We start from the raw sequence: 23,601 nt of genomic DNA, 5'->3' as shown, positions 1-23,601 counted from the left end.
AGGAACACAGTGACAGAGGACACTGGCTATAGGAGGAACACAGTGAGAGAGGACACTGGCTATAGGAGGAACACAGTGACAGACTTCTGTCATAGGGGAGTGACAAAAAATATCTGCAGGACATGTAGGCATAGTTCACTGTCAAGTCTGAATAACAGATACAGAGATTGATATATTAGAGACATGGACAAACAGAGGCTTGTTGGACATAGTAACGGAGTTGCATGCGTTGCCTGGCCATGTAGGCTTCAGTCTTGGTATTGAAAGCCAGTTCAGCATTCAGCATCTTCTCAGATGATGTCCTCGCTAAAACTACTGGTGGACTCCACCTGCTCCTGATGACGCTCCTGATGACACTCGTGCTGACGCTCCTCCTGATGACGCTCCTCCTGATGACGCTCCTCCTGATGACGCTCCTCCTGATGACGCTCCTGCTGATGACGCTCCTCCTGCTGACGCTCCTCCTGCTGACGCTCCTCCTGATGACGCTCCTCCCGATGACGTTCCTGATGACGCTCCTGATGATGCTCCTCCTGATGACGCTCCTCCTGATGACGCTCCTGCTGATGACGCTCCTCCTCCTGACGCTCCTCCTGCTGACGCTCCTCCTGATGACGCTCCTCCTGATGACGCTCCTCCTGATGATGCTCCTCCTCCTGACGCTCCTCCTGCTGACGCTCCTCCTGATGACGCTCCTCCTGATGATGCTCCTCCTGATGACGCTCCTGCTGATGATGCTCCTCCTGATGACGCTCCTGATGACGCTCCTCCTGATGACGCTCCTCCTGATGACGCTCCTCCTGCTGACGCTCCTCCTGATGACGCTCCTGCTGATGACGCTCCTCCTGATGACGCTCCTCCTGATGACGCTCCTCCTGCTGACGCTCCTCCTGATGACGCTCCTCCTGATGACGCTCCTCCTGATGACGCTCCTCCTGATGACGCTCCTCCTGCTGACGCTCCTCCTGCTGACGCTCCTCCTGATGACGCTCCTCCCGATGACGTTCCTGATGACGCTCCTGATGATGCTCCTCCTGATGACGCTCCTGATGACGCTCCTCCTGATGACGCTCCTGCTGATGACGCTCCTCCTGATGACGCTCCTCCTGATGACGCTCCTGCTGATGACGCTCCTCCTGCTGACGCTCCTCCTGCTGACGCTCCTCCTGATGATGCTCCTCCCGATGACGTTCCTGATGACGCTCCTGATGATGCTCCTCCTGATGACGCTCCTGATGACGCTCCTCCTGATGACGCTCCTGCTGATGACGCTCCTCCTCCTGACGCTCCTCCTGCTGACGCTCCTCCTGATGACGCTCCTCCTGATGACGCTCCTCCTGATGATGCTCCTCCTGATGACGCTCCTGCTGATGATGCTCCTCCTGATGACGCTCCTGATGACGCTCCTCCTGATGACGCTCCTCCTGATGACGCTCCTCCTGATGACGCTCCTCCTGATGACGCTCCTCCTGATGACGCTCCTCCTGCTGACGCTCCTCCTGATGACGCTCCTGCTGATGACGCTCCTCCTGATGACGCTCCTCCTGATGACGCTCCTCCTGATGACGCTCCTCCTGATGACGCTCCTCCTGATGACGCTCCTCCTGATGACGCTCCTCCTGCTGACGCTCCTCCTGATGACGCTCCTCCTGATGACGCTCCTCCTGATGACGCTCCTCCTGATGACTCTCCTCCTGATGACGCTCCTCCTGATGACGCTCCTGATGACGCTCCTCCTGACTCTCCTGATGACGCTCCTCCTGATGACGTTCCTGATGACGCTCCTGCTGATGACGCTCCTCCTGATGACTCTCCTCCTGCTGACGCTCCTCCTGATGACGCTCCTCCTGATGACGCTCCTCCTGATGACGCTCCTCCTGATGACGCTCCTGATGACGCTCCTCCTGATGACGCTCCTCCTGATGACGCTCCTCCTGATGACGCTCCTCCTGATGACTCTCCTCCTGATGACGCTCCTCCTGATGACGCTCCTGACGCTCCTGATGACGCTCCTCCTGACTCTCCTGATGACGCTCCTCCTGATGATGACGCTCCTCCTGATGACGTTCCTGATGACGCTCCTGCTGATGACGCTCCTCCTGATGACTCTCCTCCTGCTGACGCTCCTCCTGATGACGCTCCTCCTGATGACGCTCCTCCTGATGACGCTCCTGATGACGCTCCTCCTGATGACGCTCCTCCTGATGACGCTCCTGCTGATGACGCTCCTCCTGATGACGCTCCTCCTGCTGACGCTCCTCCTGATGACGCTCCTCCTGATGACGCTCCTCCTGACCTCCTGATGACGCTCCTCCTGATGATGCTCCTCCTGATGACGCTCCTCCTGCTGACGCTCCTCCTGCTGACGCTCCTTCTGCACTGCTGCCAAACACATATCCACAGGGCCTTTCATATACTCCCTACCTGTCTCCTGGTCTCCTGTTAGTGTCTGGGGGTCACATAGCTACCTACACAAACACTCAGGACTAGATTAGAAAGTGTGTGACATTGTAGTGTTTTACTTACCAGGAGGGTCCAAAGACGGGCTTCCTGAAAATGACTTTTTCCAGGTGGAGATCAAATCCTGCCCCTTGTGAAAAGAAACATGATAATCTCACTATAAAACAACATGTACATGTATGCAAACATCATCGTAGCTAGCCTAGCAGCTAAACATGGTTTATTGTTGCAAGAATTCACAGTTATTTGTTGTCAAATAAAGAAATAAATGTATTCGTCAGCCAATGTTAGATTTGAACTGTTTTGTAAGCAGAATGGCTAGCTAGCTAGATAAAGTCTAGCTAGTTAGCTAGCTAGCTAGAAGATGAATAGGCTTAAAAAATCATCTCTGGTACTCCCTAGCAAGCAACGCATTAGCAAGTAAGCTAGCTAGCTAAATAAATTATCTGCAAGTGAGCTAGCTAGCTAGCTAGGTGTTTTGGCTTTGTAGCTACTTAGCTAACATTAGCTAGTTAACATGACTCAATGAAGGTCGCATATTCTCCCTGCCTGAGAAAAATAATATTAAGATTAACACTTACTGAACGTTCATATCAACCTTGTTTGTAACTAGGCAAGATAGCTTAGCTATGCTAGTTTAGCTAGCCCATACTAACTACCTAGCATCAGCTAATCTTGTTTGATTGGACTGTTTGTTCAGTCAATCCAAACTTCATGTTAATTAATCAAATTTACTTGAAACTCACCCTTGGTCGTTTTACTCCTCCATGATCAATCCCATGCAGAAAGAACAAGCTACCAGTCTAAAAACGACTGATAGATATCAGCAAGATCAGGAAGTCATGAATCCTTCAAAATAAAAGTACTTTTCTGTAAACTGTGTAAATTAAGATTATCGTAACAATCGTTGGATATTATAAAAATTGAACACATCTTATACGGGTGATCAAACACATGCATTCCTAAAACAAATTATGTCATATATTTGTTTTTATACATAATAATTCAGCCTAAATGGGAACATGAGAACTGAGTAAGTCCTAACATGGATGCCATGATTAACATTTGCATACTGATCTGTAAAACGCAACTCACAAATATAGGAGCCAACTCACAAATATACGAGCCAACTCACAAATATATGAGCCAACTCACAAATATACGAGCCAACTCACAAATATACGAGCCAACTCACAAATATACGAGCCAACTCACAAATATATGAGCCAACTCACAAATATAGGAGCCAACTAGGAGCCAACAAATATAGGAGCAACTCACAAATATAGGAGCCAACTCACAAATATAGGAGCCAACTCACAAATATACGAGCCAACTCACAAATATATGAGCCAACTCACAAATATAGGAGCCAACTCACAAATATATGAGCCAACTCACAAATATATGAGCCAACAAATATAGAGCCAACTCACAAATATACGAGCCAACTCACAAATATACGAGCCAACTCACAAATATATGAGCCAACTCACAAATATATGAGCCAACTCACAAATATAGGAGCCAACTCACAAATATAGGAGCCAACTCACAAATATACGAGCCAACTCACAAATATATGAGCCAACTCACAAATATACGAGCCAACTCACAAATATATGAGCCAACTCACAAATATACTAGCCATCTCACAAATATACAAACCAACTCACAAATATATGAGCCAACTCACAAATATACTAGCCAACTCACAAATATACGAGCCAACTCACAAATATATGAGCCAACTCACAAATATACAAACCAACTCACAAATTTATGAGCCAACTCACAAATATACGAGCCAACTCACAAATATATGAGCCAACTCACAAATATATGAGCCAACTCACAAATATACGAGCCAACTCACAAATATATGAGCCAACTCACAAATATATGAGCCAACTCACAAATATATGAGCCAACTCACAAATATATGAGCCAACTCACAAATATACAAACCAACTCACAAATATATGAGCCAACTCACAAATATATGAGCCAACTCACAAATATATGAACCAACTCACAAATATACGAGCCAACTCACAAATATATGAGCCAACTCACAAATATATGAGCCAACTCACAAATATATGAGCCAACTCACAAATATATGAGCCAACTCACAAATATAGGAGCTAAAAAAATGAACAGTAAACATTACACATACAGAAGTTTCAAAACAATAAAGACATTACAAATGTCATATTATATATATACAGTGTTTTAACAATGTACAAATGGTAAAGGACACAAGATAAAATAAATAAGCATAAATATGGGTTGTATTTACAATGGTGTGTGTTCTTCACTGGTTGCCCTTTTCTCGTGGCAACAGGTCACAAATCTTGCTGCTGTGATGGCACACTATCTATCTATCTATCTATCTATCTATCTATCTATCTATCTATCTATCTATCTATCTATCTATCTATCTATCTATCTAATCTATCTAAACTATCGCCATACACTTACATCTTAAACACTGCATCCAAAAGACACACACACACACACACACACACACACACACACACACACACACACACACACACACATTCATTTTAAGACTCACTCAGTCTACTTTCCTACCTGTTTGTGCATCTCAATGTTGAGTCCATAAGACATCTCATAGTACTGAAAGACAAAGACAAACATTTATCTTCAGCCTCTTATCATTTTCTACTTTCTGTTTCTTACACAGTAGAATCTCACAGACAGTAGAACCACACAGTAGAATCTCACAGACAGTAGAACCACACAGTAGAATCTCACAGACAGTAGAACCACACAGTAGAACCACACAGTAGAATCTCACAGACAGTAGAACCACACAGTAGAATCTCACAGACAGTATAACCACACAGTAGAACCACACAGTAGAATCTCACAGACAGTAGAACCACACAGTAGAATCTCACAGACAGTAGAACCACACAGTAGAATCTCACAGACAGTAGAACCACACAGTAGAACCACACAGTAGAATCTCACAGACAGTAGAACCACACAGTAGAATCTCACAGACAGTAGAACCACACAGTAGAATCTCACGGACAGTAGAACCACACAGTAGAATCTCACAGACAGTAGAACCACACAGTAGAATCTCACAGACAGTAGAACCACACAGTAGAATCTCACAGACAGTAGAACCACACAGTATAATCTCACAGACAGTAGAACCACACAGTAGAATCTCACAGACAGTAGAACCACACAGTAGAATCTCACAGACAGTAGAACCACACAGTAGAATCTCACAGACAGTAGAACCACACAGTAGAATCTCACAGACAGTAGAACCACACAGTAGAATCTCACAGACAGTATAACCACACAGTAGAACCACACAGTAGAATCTAGAACCACACAGTATAATCTCAGACAGTAGAACCACACAGTAGAATCTCACAGACAGTAGAACCACACAGTAGAATCTCACAGACAGTAGAACCACACAGTAGAACCACACAGTAGAATCTCACAGACAGTAGAACCACACAGTAGAATCTCACAGACAGTAGAACCACACAGTAGAATCTCACGGACAGTAGAACCACACAGTAGAATCTCACAGACAGTAGAACCACACAGTAGAATCTCACAGACAGTAGAACCACACAGTAGAATCTCACAGACAGTAGAACCACACAGTAGAATCTCACAGACAGTAGAACCACACAGTAGAATCTCACAGACAGTAGAACCACACAGTAGAATCTCACAGACAGTAGAACCACACAGTAGAATCTCACGGACAGTAGAACCACACAGTAGAATCTCACGGACAGTAGAACCACACAGTAGAATCTCACAGACAGTAGAACCACACAGTAGAATCTCACAGACAGTAGAACCACACAGTAGAATCTCACGGACAGTAGAACCACACAGTAGAATCTCACAGACAGTAGAACCACACAGTAGAATCTCACAGACAGTAGAACCACACAGTAGAATCTCACGGACAGTAGAACCACACAGTAGAATCTCACAGACAGTAGAACCACACAGTAGAATCTCACAGACAGTAGAACCACACAGTAGAATCTCACAGACAGTAGAACCACACAGTAGAATCTCACAGACAGTAGAACCACACAGTAGAATCTCACAGACAGTAGAACCACACAGTAGAACCACACAGTAGAACCACACAGTAGAACCACACAGTAGGATTTTCAACATTGCAGAAACAATTTTATTTTTGGCAACACAAGTTTACAATTTTAATGTAGAAAATTAAGACAAATAGCATGGACAACATTGTTGTCACCCCAGAGCTAGTACTTGTTTCAAATCGCAAACTTAGGTTGACAAAAATATAATTCCTTCTGCAATGTTAAAAATCCAAATACAATATGTTATCAAAGTAGAAATAGGGAACTATTGAATAAAAGTGACCGTAACTCTCTCTCTCTCTCTCACACACACACACACACACACACACACACACACACACACACACACACACACACGCTACATGAAGCTCACCATAACATAGTGTCTCTGCATCTCTGTCTTCTCACTGGACAGTTTCTCACACTCCAGTTTCAGACTGAGGACAGAGAGAGACATCAACACATAGTATCCAGTCCGGTTGTGGTCTGGTCTGGTCTGGTCTGGTCTGGTCTGGTCTGGTCTGGTCTGGTCTGGTCTGGTCTGGTCTGGTCTGGTCTGTTCTGAGACATCAACACATACTATCCAGTCAGGTTGTAGTTGGTCTGGTCTGATCTAGTATGGTCTGGTCTGGTCTGTTCTGAGACATCAACACATACTATCCAGTCAGGTTGTAGTTGGTCTGGTCTGGTCTGGTCTGGTCTGGTCTGGTCTAGTATGGTCTGGTCTGGTCTGGTCTGATCTAGTATGGTCTGGTCTGGTCTGAGACATCATCACATACTATCCAATCAGGTTGTGGTCTGGTCTGGTCTGGTCTGGTCTGGTCTGGTCTGATCTGGTCTGGTCTGGTCTGAGACATCAACACATACTATCCAATCAGGTTGTGGTCTGGTCTGATATGATCTAGTATGGTCTGGTCTGGTATGATCCCCCCTGGGGTGTGTGTGTGTGTTTCACCATATAGACCCCCCCCCCCCTGGGGGTGTGTGGTTCACTATATAGACCCCCCTGGGGTGTGTGTGGTTCACTATATAGACCCCCCCCCCTGGGGTGTGTGTGTATTTCACTATATAGACCCCCCTGGGGTGTGTGTGTATTTCACTATATAGACCCCCCTGGGGTGTGTGTGTATTTCACTATATAGACCCCCTCCCCCTGGGGTGTGTGTGTATTCCACTATATAGACCCCCCCTGGGGTGTGTGTGTGTATTGCACTATATAGACCCCCCGGTGTGTGTGTGTGTATTGCACTATATAGACCCCCCTGGGGTGTGTGTGTATTGCACTATATAGACCCCCGGGGTGTGTGTGTGTGTATTGCACTATATAGACCCCCCCTGGGGTGTGTGTGTATTCCACTATATAGACCCCCTGGGGTGTGTGTGTATTTCACTATATAGACCCCCCCCCTGGGGTGTGTGTGTATTCCACTATATAGACCCCCCTGGGGTGTGTGTGTATTCCACTATATAGACCCCCCCCCCCGGGGTGTGTGTGTATTTCACTATATAGACCCCCCCCCCGGGGTGTCTGTGTATTTCACTATATAGACCCCCCTGGGTGTGTGTGTATTTCACTATATAGACCCCCCTGGGGTGTGTGTGTATTTCACTATATAGACCCCCTCCCCTGGGGTGTGTGTGTATTCCACTATATAGACCCCCCCTGGGGTGTGTGTGTATTGCACTATATAGACCCCCGGGGTGTGTGTGTGTGTATTGCACTATATAGACCCCCCCTGGGGTGTGTGGGTGTGTGTGTATTCCACTATATAGACCCCCCTGGGGTGTGTGTGTATTTCACTATATAGACCCCCCTGGGGTGTGTGTGTATTTCACTATATAGACCCCCCTGGGGTGTGTGTGTATTCCACTATATAGACCCCCTGGGGTATGTGTGTATTTCACTATATAGACCCCCCTGGGGGTGTGTGTATTTCACTATATAGACCCCCCTGGGGTGTGTGTGTATTTCACTATATAGACCCCCTGGGGTGTGTGTGTATTCCACTATATAGACCCCCCCTGGGGTGTGTGTGTATTCCACTATATAGACCCCTCCCTGGGGTGTGTGTGTATTCCACTATATAGACCCCCCCTGGGGTGTGTGTGTATTTCACTATATAGACCCCCCTGGGGTGTGTGTGTATTTCACTATATAGACCCCCCCCCTGGGGTGTGTGTGTATTCCACTATATAGACCCCCCCCTAGCGGTGTGTGTGTATTGCACTATATAGACCCCCCTGGGGGGTGTGTGTGTGTGTATTGCACTATATAGACCCCCCTGGGGGTGTGTGTGTATTCCACTATATAGACCCCCCTGGGGGGGTGTGTGTGTATTTCACTATATAGACCCCCCTGGGGTGTGTGTGTATTTCACTATATAGACCCCCCCCCTGGGGTGTGTGTGTATTCCACTATATAGACCCCCCCCTGGGGTGTGTGTGTATTCCACTATATAGACCCCCCGGGGTGTGTGTGTATTTCACTATATAGACCCCCCCTGGGGTGTGTGTGTATTTCACTATATAGACCTCCCCCTGGGGTATGTGTGTATTTCACTATAGACCCCCCGGGGTGTGTGTGTATTTCACTATATAGACCCCCCTGGGGTGTGTGTGGGGTGTTTCATTTATATAGACCTCCCCCCTGGGGTGGGGTGTGTGTATTTCACTATATAGACCCCCCCCCTGGGGTGTGTGTGTATTTCAGTATATAGACCCCCCTGGGGTGTGTGTGTATTTCACTATATAGACCCCCCCCCTGGGGTGTGTGTGTATTTCACTATATAGACCCCCCCCCTGGGGGGTGTGTGTGTATTGCACTATATAGACCCCCCTGGGGTGTGTGTGTGTGTATTTCACTATATAGACCCCCGCCCCCTGGGGTGTGTGTGTATTTCACTATATAGACCCCCCCCTGGGGTGTGTGTATTTCACTATATAGACCCCTCCCCCTGGGGTGTGTGTGTATTTCACTATATAGAGTACACTAGACCCCCTGGGGGGTGTGTGTGTATTCCACTATATAGACCCCCCCCTGGGGTGTGTGTGTGTATTCCACTATATAGTATGTGTGTATTTCCCCCCCTGGGGTGTGTGTGTATTCCACTGTATAGACCCCCTGGGGTGTGTGTGTATTGCACTATATAGACCCCGCCCCTGTGTGTGTGTATTTCCCCCCTGGGGTGTGTGTGTATTCCACTATATAGACCCCCCTGGGGGTGTGTGTGTGTATTGCACTATATAGACCCCCCTGGGGTGTGTGTGTGTGTGTTGCACTATATAGACCCCCACCCCCCTGGGGTGTGTGTGTATTCACTATATAGACCCCCCCTGGGGTGTGTGTGTATTCCACTATATAGACCCCCCCCCTTGGGTGTGTGTGTATTCCACTATATAGACCCCCCCAGGGTGTGTGTGTATTCCACTATATAGACCCCCCCTGGGGTGTGTGTGTATTGCACTATATAGACCCCCGGGGTGTGTGTGTGTGTATTGCACTATATAGACCCCCTGGGGTGTGTGTGGGTATTCCACTATATAGACCCCCTGGGGTGTGTGTGTATTGCACTATATAGACCCCCCCTGGGGTGTGTGTGTATTCCACTATATAGACCCCCCTGGGGGTGTGTGTGTATTCCACTATATAGACCCCCCCCTTGGTGTGTGTGTATTTCACTATATAGACCCCCCTGGGGGTGTGTGTGTATTCCACTATATAGACCCCCCCCCTGGGGTGTGTGTGTATTCCACTATATAGACCCCCCTTTGGTGTGTTTGTATTCCACTATATAGACCCCTCTGGGGTGTGTGTGTATTCCACTATATAGACCCCTCTGGGGTGTGTGTGTATTCCACTATATAGACCCCCCTGGGGTGTGTTTGTATTCCACTATATAGACCCCCTCTGGGGTGTGTGTATTCCACTATATAGACCCCCCCCTGGGGTGTGTTTGTATTCCACTATATAGACCCCCTGGGGTGTGTGTGTATTTCACAATATAGACCCCCCCCCCCCCTGGGGTGTGTTTGTATTCCACTATATAGACCCCCTCTGGGGTGTGTGTGTATTTCACTATATAGACCCCCCCCCCCCTGGGGTGTGTGTTACCTGTGAAACTGAGCCTGTAGGAACTGAAACTCCTCCTTGATGCGGTCACATGACTCTGACACAGTGAACTTGAAGGGCTGGCCCGGCTGGTGAGGTACCTGGGGGGGGTCAACAACAATAACAACATATCAAAAGGCCCCTCCTGGTAAGAGCACATCACATAGAACAAATTGAGAACACCATTGTGTTCGTGAGAGTCTCATCTTTCCATGGAGGGGTCATAATAGTGTTCAGCTCTTTGGAAAATGTCCTTTGACCTCATGCCTTGGTTTTTGCTCTGACATACACTGTCAACTGTGGGACCTTATATAGACATTCAAATCATGTCCAATCAATTGAATTCACCACAGGTGGACTCCAATCCAGTTGTAGAAACTTCTCAAGGATGATCAATGGAAACAGGATGCACCTGAGCTCAATTTTGAGTCTCATAGAAAAGGGTCTGAATACTTATGTAAATAAGGTGTAAGGTTATATTTTATATATATACACATATATTTGAAAAAATGTGTAAAAAGCTGAGACACTATGAGGGAGGACAGTAACAGGAGACACTATGAGCTGAACATAACAGGAGACACTATGAGCTGAACATAACAGGAGACACTATGAGCTGAACATAACAGGAGACACTATGAGCTGAACATAACAGGAGACACTATGAGCTGAACATAACAGGAGACACTATGAGCTGAACATAACAGGAGACACTATGAGCTGAACATAACAGGAGACACTATGAGCTGAATATAACAGGAGACACTATGAGCTGAACATAACAGGAGACACTATGAGCTGAACATAACAGGAGACACTATGAGCTGAACATAACAGGAGACACTATGAGCTGAACATAACAGGAGACACTATGAGCTGAACATAACAGGAGACACTATGAGCTGAACATAACAGGAGACACTATGAGCTGAACATAACAGTCAGTGGAAGGGAGGACAGTAGAAGGAGACACTATGAGCTGAACATAACAGGAGACACTATGAGCTGAACATAACAGGAGACACTATGAGCTGAACATAACAGTCAGTAGAAGGGAGGACAGTAGAAGGAGACACTATGAGCTGAACATAACAGGAGACACTATGAGCTGAACATAACAGGAGACACTATGAGCTGAACATAACAGTCAGTAGAAGGGAGGACAGTAGAAGGAGACACTATGAGCTGAACATAACAGGAGACACTATGAGCTGAACATAACAGGAGACACTATGAGCTGAACATAACAGGAGACACTATGAGATGAACATAACAGGAGACACTATGAGCTGAACATAACAGGAGACACTATGAGCTGAACATAACAGTCAGTAGAAGAGAGGACAGTAGAAGGAGACACTATGAGATGAACATAACAGTCAGTAGAAGGGAGGACAGTAACAGGAGACACTATGAGCTGAACATAACAGCCAGTGGAAGGGAGGACAGTAACAGGAGACACTATGAGCTGAACATAACAGGAGACACTATGAGCTGAACATAACAGGAGACACTATGAGCTGAACATAACAGGAGACACTATGAGCTGAACATAACAGGAGACACTATGAGATGAACATAACAGGAGACACTATGAGCTGAATATAACAGGAGACACTATGAGCTGAACATAACAGTCAGTGGAAGGGAGGACAGTAGAAGGAGACACTATGAGATGAACATAACAGGAGACACTATGAGCTGAACATAACAGCCAGTGGAAGGGAGGACAGTAGAAGGAGACACTATGAGCTGAACATAACAGTCAGTAGAAGGGAGGACAGTAACAGGAGACACTATGAGCTGAACATAACAGGAGACACTATGAGCTGAACATAACAGTCAGTGGAAGGGAGGACAGTAGAAGGAGACACTATGAGCTGAACATAACAGGAGACACTATGAGCTGAACATAACAGGAGACACTATGAGCTGAATATAACAGGAGACACTATGAGCTGAACATAACAGGAGACACTATGAGCTGAATATAACAGGAGACACTATGAGCTGAACATAACAGGAGACACTATGAGCTGAACATAACAGGAGAAGAAGAGAGGACAGTAGAAGGAGACACTATGAGCTGAACATAACAGTCAGTAGAAGGGAGGACAGTAACAGGAGACACTATGAGCTGAACATAACAGCCAGTGGAAGGGAGGACAGTAACAGGAGACACTATGAGATGAACATAACAGGAGAGACTATGAGCTGAACATAACAGGAGACACTATGAGCTGAATATAACAGGAGACACTATGAGCTGAACATAACAGTCAGTAGAAGGGAGGACAGTAACAGGAGACACTATGAGCTGAACATAACAGTCAGTGGAAGGGAGGACAGTAACAGGAGACACTATGAGCTGAACATAACAGTCAGTAGAAGGGAGGACAGTAACAGGAGACACTATGAGCTGAATATAACAGTCAGTAGAAGGGAGGACAGTAACAGGAGACACTATGAACTGAACATAACAGGAGACACTATGAGCTGAACATAACAGTCAGTGGAAGAGAGGACAGTAACAGGAGACACTATGAGCTGAACATAACAGGAGACACTATGAGCTGAACATAACAGGAGACACTATGAGCTGAACATAACAGTCAGTAGAAGAGAGGACAGTAGCAGGAGACACTATGAGCTGAACATAACAGTCAGTAGAAGAGAGGACAGTAACAGGAGACACTATGAGCTGAACATAACAGGAGACACTATGAGCTGAACATAACAGGAGACACTATGAGCTGAACATAACAGGAGACACTATGAGCTGAACATAACAGTCAGTAGAAGAGAGGACAGTAACAGGAGACACTATGAGCTGAACATAACAGGAGACACTATGAGCTGAACATAACAGGAGACACTATGAGCTGAATATAACAGGAGACACTATGAGCTGAACATAACAGGAGACACTATGAGCTGAACATAACAGTCAGTAGAAGGGAGGACAGTAGAAGGAGACACTATGAGCTGAACATAACAGTCAGTGGAAGGGAGGACAGTAACAGGAGACACTATGAGCTGAACATAACAGTCAGTAGAAGAGAGGACAGTAACAGGAGACACTATGAACTGAACATAACAGGAGACACTATGAGCTGAACATAACAGGAGACACTATGAGCTGAATATAACAGGAGACACTATGAGCTGAACATAACAGGAGACACTATGAGCTGAACATAACAGGAGACACTATGAGCTGAACATAACAGGAGACACTATGAGCTGAACATAACAGGAGACACTATGAGCTGAACATAACAGGAGACACTATGAGCTGAACATAACAGGAGACACTATGAGCTGAACATAACAGGAGACACTATGAGCTGAACATAACAGGAGACACTATGAGCTGAATATAACAGGAGACACTATGAGCTGAACATAACAGGAGACACTATGAGCTGAACATAACAGGAGACACTATAAGCTGAACATAACAGGAGACACTATGAGCTGAACATAACAGGAGACACTATGAGCTGAACATAACAGGAGACACTATGAGCTGAACATACCAGGAGACACTATGAGCTGAACATAACAGGAGACACTATGAGCTGAACATAACAGTCAGTGGAAGGGAGGACAGTAACAGGAGACACTATGAGCTGAACATAACAGGAGACACTATGAGCTGAACATAACAGGAGACACTATGAGCTGAACATAACAGGAGACACTATGAGCTGAACATAACAGGAGACACTATGAGCTGAACATAACAGGAGACACTATGAGCTGAACATAACAGGAGACACTATGAGCTGAACATAACAGGAGACATTATGAGCTGAACATAACAGGAGACACTATGAGCTGAACATAACAGTCAGTAGAAGGGAGGACAGTAACAGGAGACACTATGAGCTGAACATAACAGTCAGTGGAAGAGAGGACAGTAACAGGAGACACTATGAGCTGAACATAACAGTCAGTGGAAGGGAGGACAGTAACAGGAGACACTATGAGCTGAACATAACAGTCAGTAGAAGAGAGGACAGTAACAGGAGACACTATGAGCTGAACATAACAGGAGACACTATGAGCTGAACATAACAGTCAGTGGAAGGGAGGACAGTAACAGGAGACACTATGAGCTGAACATAACAGGAGACACTATGAGCTGAACATAACAGTCAGTGGAAGGGAGGACAGTAACAGGAGACACTATGAGCTGAACATAACAGGAGACACTATGAGCTGAACATAACAGTCAGTGGAAGAGAGGACAGTAACAGGAGACACTATGAGCTGAACATAACAGTCAGTGGAAGGGAGGACAGTAACAGGAGACACTATGAGCTGAACATAACAGTCAGTAGAAGGGAGGACAGTAACAGGAGACACTATGAGCTGAACATAACAGTGGAAGAGCCTTTATATTTCCCATAAATATTGATGCCAAATGTTTTGTCTCTGCCTACAAATCGTCCCACTCCTAAAAGGTTGGCATTATCCTATATGCAAATCGCCCCACTCCTAAAAGGAAGGCTTCATCCTCTATGCAAATGGTCCCACTCCTAAAAGGTAGTTTGGATGAAAAGCATGCCCAAATTAAACGGCCTGCTACTTGCGCCCAGAAGACACGATATGCATATAACTGGTAGATTTGGATAGAAAAAACACGCTAAAGTTTCCAAAACTGTTAAAATAGTGTCTGTGAGTACAACAGAAATGATTTAGCAGGCAAAAACCTGAGAAAAATCCATTCAGGAAGTAGTTTTTTTTTTGGTTTTGTAGTTTTCTATTCAATGCCATTACAGTATCCATTGACTTTAGGACTACATTTGCAGTTCCTATGCCTTCCACTAGATGTCAACAGTCTTTAGAAATCGTTTCAGGCTTGTATTCTTATAAATGAGGGAGTAAGACCAGTGTGAATGAGTGTCACAGAGCTTTTCCATGCGCGCGACCGAGAGAGTTCATTTCTTGTTTACCTTTTATATTGACGACGTTATTGTCCGGTTGAAATATTATAGATCATTAAGGCTAAAAAAACAAACTGAGGATTGAATATAAACATCGTTTGACATGTTTCTATGAACTTTACGGATACAATTAGGATGTTTTAGTCTGATTGTTTTGACTGAGTTTGAGCCTATGGATTACTGAAGAAAATGCGCAAACAAAACTGAGGTTTTTGGATATAAAGAGACTTCATCTAACAGAAGGAACATTTATTGAGTAAATTAATGTCTTCTGATTGCCACCATATGAAGATCATCAAAGGTAAGGGATTCATTTCATCTCTATTTCTGAGTTTTGTAACGCTTCTGCTTGGCTGGTTACTGTTATAATAATTTGTCAACTGGGCTATGTTCTGGGCTAGGTATGTTCTGGGCTAGGTATGTTCTGGGCTAGGTATGCTTTCGCCAAAAAGCATTTTATAAATATGACACTGTGGTTGGTTTAACAAAGAGTTAATCTTTAAACCTATGTAAAATATGTTTTGTTTTCTGAATTTTTACAATGAGCATTTCTGTAATTGAATTTGGCGCTCTGCAATCTCACTGGATGTTGGCCAGATGGGATGCTAGCGTCCCACATACCCTAGAGAGGTTAACGACCATTCCACAGGTCCATGTTCATTAATAATTGTTTATGGATCATTGAACAAGCAGGGAAACAGTGTTTAAACCCTTTACAATGATGATCTGTGAAGCTAGCGTCCCAGTGAGGTTATCCTATATGCAAATCGTCCAGCTGTTAAAAGGCAGGATTTATCCTCTATGCAAATCGTTCCACTCCTAACAGGTAGGCTTTATCCAATATGCAAACCATCCCACTCTTAAAAGGTAGGTGTTATCCTCTATGCAAACCATCCCACTCCTAAAAGGTAGGTGTTATCCTATATGCAAATCATCCCACTCCTAAAAGGTAGGCTTTATCCTCAATGCAAATTGTCCCACTCCTAACAGGTAGGCTTTATCCAATATACAAATCGTTTTACTTCTTAAAGGTAGGATTTACCATATAAGCAAATTGTTCAGCTCCTGAAGGATAGCTTTATCCTATATGCAAATCGTCCCAATCCCAAAAGACAGGCATTATCCTATATGCAAATCGTCTTACTCCTAAACGGTAGGCATGATCCTATATGCAAATCGTCTTACTCCTAAACGGTAGGCATTATCCTATATGCAAAGCGTCTTACTCCTGAAAGGTAGGCATTATCCTATATGCAAATCGTCCCTCTCCTTTTTTTACCTTTATTTTACTAGGTAAGTCAGTTAAGAACAAATTCATATTTTCAATGATGGCCTAGGAACAGTGGGTTAACTGCCTGTTCAGGGGCAGAACAACAGATTTATACCTTGTCAGCTCTGGGGTATGAACTTGCAACCTTCCGGTTACTAGTCCAACGCTCTAACCGCTACCCTGCTGCCCAAATCATCTAGCTCCTTAAAGGTAGGCTTTATCCAAAATGCAAAACATCCCACTCCTAACAGGCAGGCTTATCGTCCCACTCCTGAAAGGCAAGCTTTATCCTCTATGCAAATTGTCCAGCTCCTAAAAGGTATGATTTATCCTCTATTTAAATCATCCCAGTCCTAAAAGGTAGGCTTTATCCTATATGCAAATTATCCCACTCCTAAAGGGTAGGCATTATCCTATATACAAAACATCCCACTCCTAAAGGGTAGGCATTATCCTATATACAAAACATCCCACTCCTAAAGGGTAGGCTTTATCCTATATGCAAATTATCCCACTCCTAAAGGGTAGGCATTATCCTATATGCAAATCGTCAAGATCCTAAAAGACAGGCATTATCCTCTATGCAAAACATCCCACTCCTAAAAGGTAGGCATTATCCTCTATGCAAAACATCCCACTCCTAAAAGGTAGGCTTTATCCTCTATTTAAATCATTCCAATCCTAAAATGTAGGCATTATCCTATATGCAAATCATCCCACTCCTAAAAGGTAGGCATTGTCCCATATGCAAATCGTCAAGATCCTAAAAGACAGGCATTATCCTATATGCAAAACATCCCACTCCTAATAGGTAGGCTTTATCCTATATGCAAATCGTGAAGCTCTTTAAAGGTAGACTTTATCCTCTATGCAAATCGCCCCACTCCAAAAAGGAAGGCTTTAACATCTCTGGGATATGTGGGACGGTACCGTCCCACCTCACCAACAGCCAGTGAAACTGCATGGCGCCAAATTCAAAACAACAGAAACCCCAGAAATAAAATTCCTCAAACAAGTATTTTAAACCATTTTAAAGATAAACTTCTTGTAAATCCAGCCACAGTGTCCGATTTCAAATAGGCTTTACGGCGAAATCACACCAAACGATTATGTTAGGTCAGCACTAGTCACAGAAACCCATACAGCCATTTTCCAGCCAAGGAGAGGGCTCACAAAAATCAGATATAGTGATTAAATTAACCTTTGATGATCTTCATCAGATGGCACTCACAGGACTTCATGTTACACACAATAAATTCGTGTTTTGTTCGATAAAGTTAATCTTTATGTCCAAAACCTCATTTGAAATTGGTGTGTTATGATCAGAAATGCATTGTCTCAAACAAACATCCGGTGAAAGTGCAGAGAGCCACATCAAATTACAGAAATACTCATAATAAACATTGATAAAAGATACAAGTGTTATGCATGGAAATACATATACACTGCTCCTTAATGCAACCACTGTGTCAGATTTCAAAAATGCTTTACGGCGAAAGCACACCTTGCGATTTTGTTAGGTCAATGATAGTCACAGAAAAACATCCAGCCAGTTTCCAAAGAAGCAGAGGTGTCAGAAAAGTCAGAAATAGCGTTATAAATATTCACTTACCTTTGATGATCTTGATCGGAATGCTCTCCCAGGAATCCCAGTTCTACAATAAATGTTTGTTTTGTTCCTCGCGTTTAGCCCAGTAATCCAAATGCATAATGCGCGATCACAAACATGTGAAACGATGTATAGAATCAATCTTTATCATAAATCTTAATAATCTTTCCAAACCGGAGAGTTCCTTTGTCTTTAGAAATGCAATGGAATGCAGCTACCTGTCACGGGCGCACGCGTGATCAGCTCATGACCTCTGGCTCAAATAGCTCTCTTTCTCTCCCCCTTCACAGTAGAAGCCTGAAACAGTGTTCTAAAGACTGTTGAAATCTAGTGGAAGCCTTAGGAAGTGCAATATGACCCCATAGACACTGTTTATTCGATAATTCGATAGGCAGTGACTTGAAAAACTACAAACCTCAGAATTCCCACTTCCTGGTGGATTTCTTCTCAGGTTCTTGCCTGCCATATGAGTTATGTTATACTCACAGATATCATTCAAACAATTTTAGAAACTTCAGAGTGTTTTCTATCCAAATCTACTAATACTATGCATATTCTAGCTTTTGGGCCTGAGTAGCAGGCAGTTTACTCTGGGCACCTTTTTATCCAAGCTACTCAATACTGCAGTCCCAAAGAAGCTCTATGCAACTTGTCTTGCTCCTAAAAGGTAGGCTTTATCCTCAATGGAAATCATACCACTCCTAAAAGGTAGGCTTTATCCTATATGCATATAGTCCAGCTCCTAAAAGATAGGGATTATCCTGTATGCAAATAGTCTCACTCCTAAAAGATAGGCATTATCCTATATGCAAATCATCCCACTCCTAAAAGGTAGGCTTTACCCTATAAGCAAATTGTCCAGCTATTAACAGGTAGCCTTTATCCTCTATGCAAACCACCCCACTCCTAAAAGGCAGGCTTTATCTGTGCAAATCATCCCACTCCTAAAAGGCAGTCTTTATCTGTGCAAATCATCCCACTCCTAAAAGGCAGGCTTTATCTGTGAAAATCATCCCAGTCCTAAAAGGCAGGCTTTATCTGTGAAAATCATCCCAGTCCTAAAAGGCAGGCTTTATCTGTGAAAATCATCCCACTCCTAAAAGGCAGGCTTTATCTGTGAAAATCATCCCAGTCCTAAAAGGCAGGCTTTATCTGTGCAAATCGTCCCTTTCCTAAAAGGTAGGCTTTAACCTCTATGCAAATCATCCCACTCCTAAAATGAAGGCTTCATCCTCTATTCAAATCATCCCACTCCTAAACGGTAGGCATGATCCTTTATGCAAATCGTCCCACTCCTAAAAAATAGGCATTACCCTAAATGCAAATCGTCCCACTCCTAAAAAGTAGGCATTACCCTATATGCAAATCGTCCAGCTCCTAAAAGGTAGGCATTACCTTATATGCAAAATGTCCCACTCTTAAAATATATGCTTTTTCCTATATGCAAATCGACCCACTACTAACAGGTAGGCTTTATCCTATATGAAAATCGTCCCACTCTAAAAGGTAGGCTTTAGCCTGTATGCAAATCATCCCACTCCTAACAGGTAGGCTTTATCCAATATGCAAATCAATAATAATAATTCTCCTAAAGGTAGACTTTATCCTTTTCCTCCTAAAAGGTAGGCTTTATCCTCTGTGCTCTTGAGGCGAGACAAAGTTTGGTAGAGTCTACGCCTCTTTGTTGGTGACTGGGAAACAGTATGGATTCTTCAACGAAGTTAGTGTTTCCATTCAATGACAGATGACTAGTTTTCATCCACATTTTTTCACTTGAAAAATACTGCACCAAACATTTTAGTTAGATGTAAAATTGTGCGACTTAGATCTCTGCAAAAACGTCCAAATTGCACAGATTTCTTAAATGATCTCAGATGAAATTGGACTATAATAGGGCCAAACAGTAATATTGACGCTTTTCTTTTTCAGTTTTAGCAAAGTTCTTTTCCGAGGGTATGCAAACACAGATTTTCACTTCGCCTAGCCGAGTTCTACAGCCATGGCCAAAAGTTTTGAGAAAGACACAAATATTAATTTTCACAAAGTCTGCTGCCTCAGTTTGTATGATGGCAAGTTGCATATACTCCAGAATGTTATGAAGAGTGATCAGATGAATTGCAATTCATTGCAAAGTCCCTCTGTTTGGTGCAGTATTTCTCAAGTGAAAAAACGTGTGAATGGAAACAATTCCTCTCTTGTTGAATAACAACAAACACTTCATTGAATAACCTGTTGACCAATCGCAGACAGAACTTCGAAAAATTCTGCCAAACAGTGTAAATTCTGTCATAATATATGCATGAACTGCTTTGACTGGGAAGCGTAAGGTAAGCTTTAAAGCCAATTTATGCTTGTTCCGAAATGTGGTCGGAGACACCATATGGATGGTGTGATGCAATTGCGGAGCCTCTGTATTGCATCGCCGTGTGCCTCCCAAATTGTGTAACAATGCGGAGTGCTCCATATAGCTCCCCATTGACATAAACACAAATTGACTTCCTTGACAACTTCCTTCACAACAGGTCTACGCTGCCCTGCAAAGCGCAAGAAGTTTGCATGCCCTGACTTCTGCAGAGGCCATGTCAATGTAAATGCTGCGCATTTCCTTTTGGGCGTGCAAGTTCAGTGCCTGTGGTCTCAATTAAATAGAGAAGACTATATGCATGGGAGGAGAAGCACGGGGCAGTTCTCTTTCAAAGGAAATTAACTTCCTAAATATTTGTATTTATTTATTTTATTTTATTTTTATTTCACCTTTATTTAACCAGGTAGGCCAGTTGAGAACACCTTTATTTAACCAGGTAGGCTAGTTGAGAACACCTTTATTTAACCAGGTAGGCCAGTTGAGAACACCTTTATTTAACCAGGTAGGCCAGTTGAGAACACCTTTATTTAACCAGGTAGGCCAGTTGAGAACACCTTTATTTAACCAGGTAGGCTAGTTGAGAACACCTTTATTTAACCAGGTAGGCCAGTTGAGAACAAGTTCGCATTTGCAACCTGCGACCTGGCCAAGATAAAGCAAAGCAGTGTGACACAGACAACAACACAGAGTTACACATGGAGTAAACAATAAACAAGCCAATAACACAATAAACAAGTCAATGACACAGTAGAGAAAAGAAAGTCTATATACATTGTGTGCAGAAGACATGAGGAGGTAAGGCAATAAATAGGCCATAGGAGCGAATAATTACAATTTAGCAGATTAACACTGGAGTGATACATGAGCAGATGATGATGTGCAAGTAGAGATACTGGTGTGCAAAAGAGCAGAAAAGTAAATCAAATAAAAACAGTATGGGGATGAAGTAGGTAGATTGGGTGGGCTATTTACAGATTAGGCTATAGTTTACTACTTTGCCTGGAAATAAATATTGATCACCCATATTTCTCTCCGTCTGAAAATCGTCCCGCTCCTAAAAGGTAGGCACGTAAGCTCAAGAGAAAGCGCAAGGTTCCGCTGTCTCTCTCTCCAATTCTGCTATTTTCAAACTCCGTCTATCCTATTGACTGATATAATACCGATAGCTTAATATAACCGGCCAAGTGTGAATAGCTGGTCATTTAACCTATTTCTAAGGTTATTTGTGCCCATTTTGATATTGCCTGAGGTGCAAAAATCGGACAAGAAGTTGACGGGCGGACAGGTGTGGCATGAAAAGCATGCAGGTGCGGACGGGAGCGGGATGAATAAATATTTTCTATATTTCGCTCTCTCTTTCTCTCTCTCTGTCCCCCTCTGTCACTCTCAAATACACACAAGACATTCACCCAGATTGCTTCTCTCAGTTTCAGCGGTTTGACAATTTGACAATGCCAGCGATTGTCCAGTTTCCGCGCGATGGCACGGAAACTGATCCAAAGTGATTATGCTTGGCCCGGGTGGGGTGGCATCACGCCCCGCACAGCCCTCTGTCTTGGGTGTGTTGTTGGTGTTGTTGTTCTGACAGAGAGACTCACCGGGTGCCGTGCCTGCGGATACATCTTGCTCAGGTCCCGAATCATTAATAATAGATGTTGAAGTTCATCCACCAACAAACGGGGAACACGGACAGATCCGCCCGTCTCTAGGAGCTACCTGCAGTCAGGTAGAGGTGGTGAGAGCCACTATTTCTGCAGACAACCGCGGGAAAACCTCCACACCTCCGCTGAAACCAAAAATACATTCTATTAATTAACCAGTCAAATATGATGCAACTCCTCCCTCCAAGTGACAAGCTCCGGGTTTTCTCGGCTCTCTTCCATGTGTAGAAGATGAGCAACCACGTATAATGTGTTCAGATGCTGAGCTTGGATAGGCTACAATGCCGTTGGCTCTGCTCCTGTCCTAAGAATATATTTTGTTTCGATTCATGTAGCCTATTCTCTGCTTTCTTTAGATGTATTTTCTTCACCTTCACCAGGTTACCATATCACTTTCTCTACCTTATATCCTCGAATACATCCTGTTCAATCACGCAGCTTCATTCATTTGCAGTTTGCAATACTGCATGTATTGGGAGGATGCTCTGGTTATTAGCGAATCCTGTCAAAACGTTATGTCCGCTAGTTTAAATCCCTTCCGTACATCCGCTCCCGCGTCAGTCCTGCTGACCACCCCTGTCTAGGTACCACCTTCTGATAACACGTTTAGAAGCAACCAGTCGTAAGAACTCTATTATATATTCATAACAAGGAAAAGCGATATCTCCTGTGTCTGGGATATGTAGTTCCAAAACGCACAGAGGCCAGTGAATAATACTTTAAGCTATGTTAAACAAAAACTACATTTTCTTGATGCGTCTCAGCGCAACTCAGACCCGAGGAGGGGTAGATGGTCACAAGGAGCAGAAGTCTTTATAAGCAGCCAATAAGATCATTGAAGAGCACAGAGCGCGTCTGATTATGTTGTCAATCAGCGTCATCTTATCCAATCACCATCTAGAAGAATGAGTTTTACGAATGCTCCCCACGTGGGTAACGTAGCTTTACATCAAGATGCATCCAATGATGTCTCGATGGAGACGCCCCTCCCAGGGAAGGAACGCCTTCCTGTCTGACGTGTAACGGAGAAACGAGGGGACAAGGGA

General features: G+C 44.1%; 1 protein-coding gene across 1 annotated transcript in view; it reads right to left on the bottom strand.

The window, feature by feature from the left end:
• LOC115126198 (transducin-like enhancer protein 4) overlaps nucleotides 1-23,134 on the bottom strand; it is a 171,301-nt gene extending 148,167 nt beyond the window's left edge. The window contains exons 1-5 of the mRNA XM_065011315.1: nucleotides 22,958-23,134; nucleotides 22,493-22,680; nucleotides 10,702-10,799; nucleotides 6,964-7,027; nucleotides 5,059-5,103 (exon numbers count right to left, since the gene is read on the bottom strand). Coding sequence (XP_064867387.1) covers nucleotides 5,059-5,103; nucleotides 6,964-7,027; nucleotides 10,702-10,799; nucleotides 22,493-22,537 — 252 coding nt within the window. The 5' untranslated portion in view covers nucleotides 22,538-22,680; nucleotides 22,958-23,134. The remainder of the gene's footprint in view (nucleotides 1-5,058; nucleotides 5,104-6,963; nucleotides 7,028-10,701; nucleotides 10,800-22,492; nucleotides 22,681-22,957) is intronic.
• Between the last annotated feature and the right edge of the window lie 467 nt (nucleotides 23,135-23,601).

The sequence above is a fragment of the Oncorhynchus nerka genome, linkage group LG27 (genome assembly GCF_034236695.1).
Source record: "Oncorhynchus nerka isolate Pitt River linkage group LG27, Oner_Uvic_2.0, whole genome shotgun sequence".
In the NCBI taxonomy this organism is placed as follows: domain Eukaryota; kingdom Metazoa; phylum Chordata; class Actinopteri; order Salmoniformes; family Salmonidae; genus Oncorhynchus; species Oncorhynchus nerka.
Note: the sequence above shows the minus strand (reverse complement) of the source record. Positions and strands in the feature narration are given on the sequence as shown.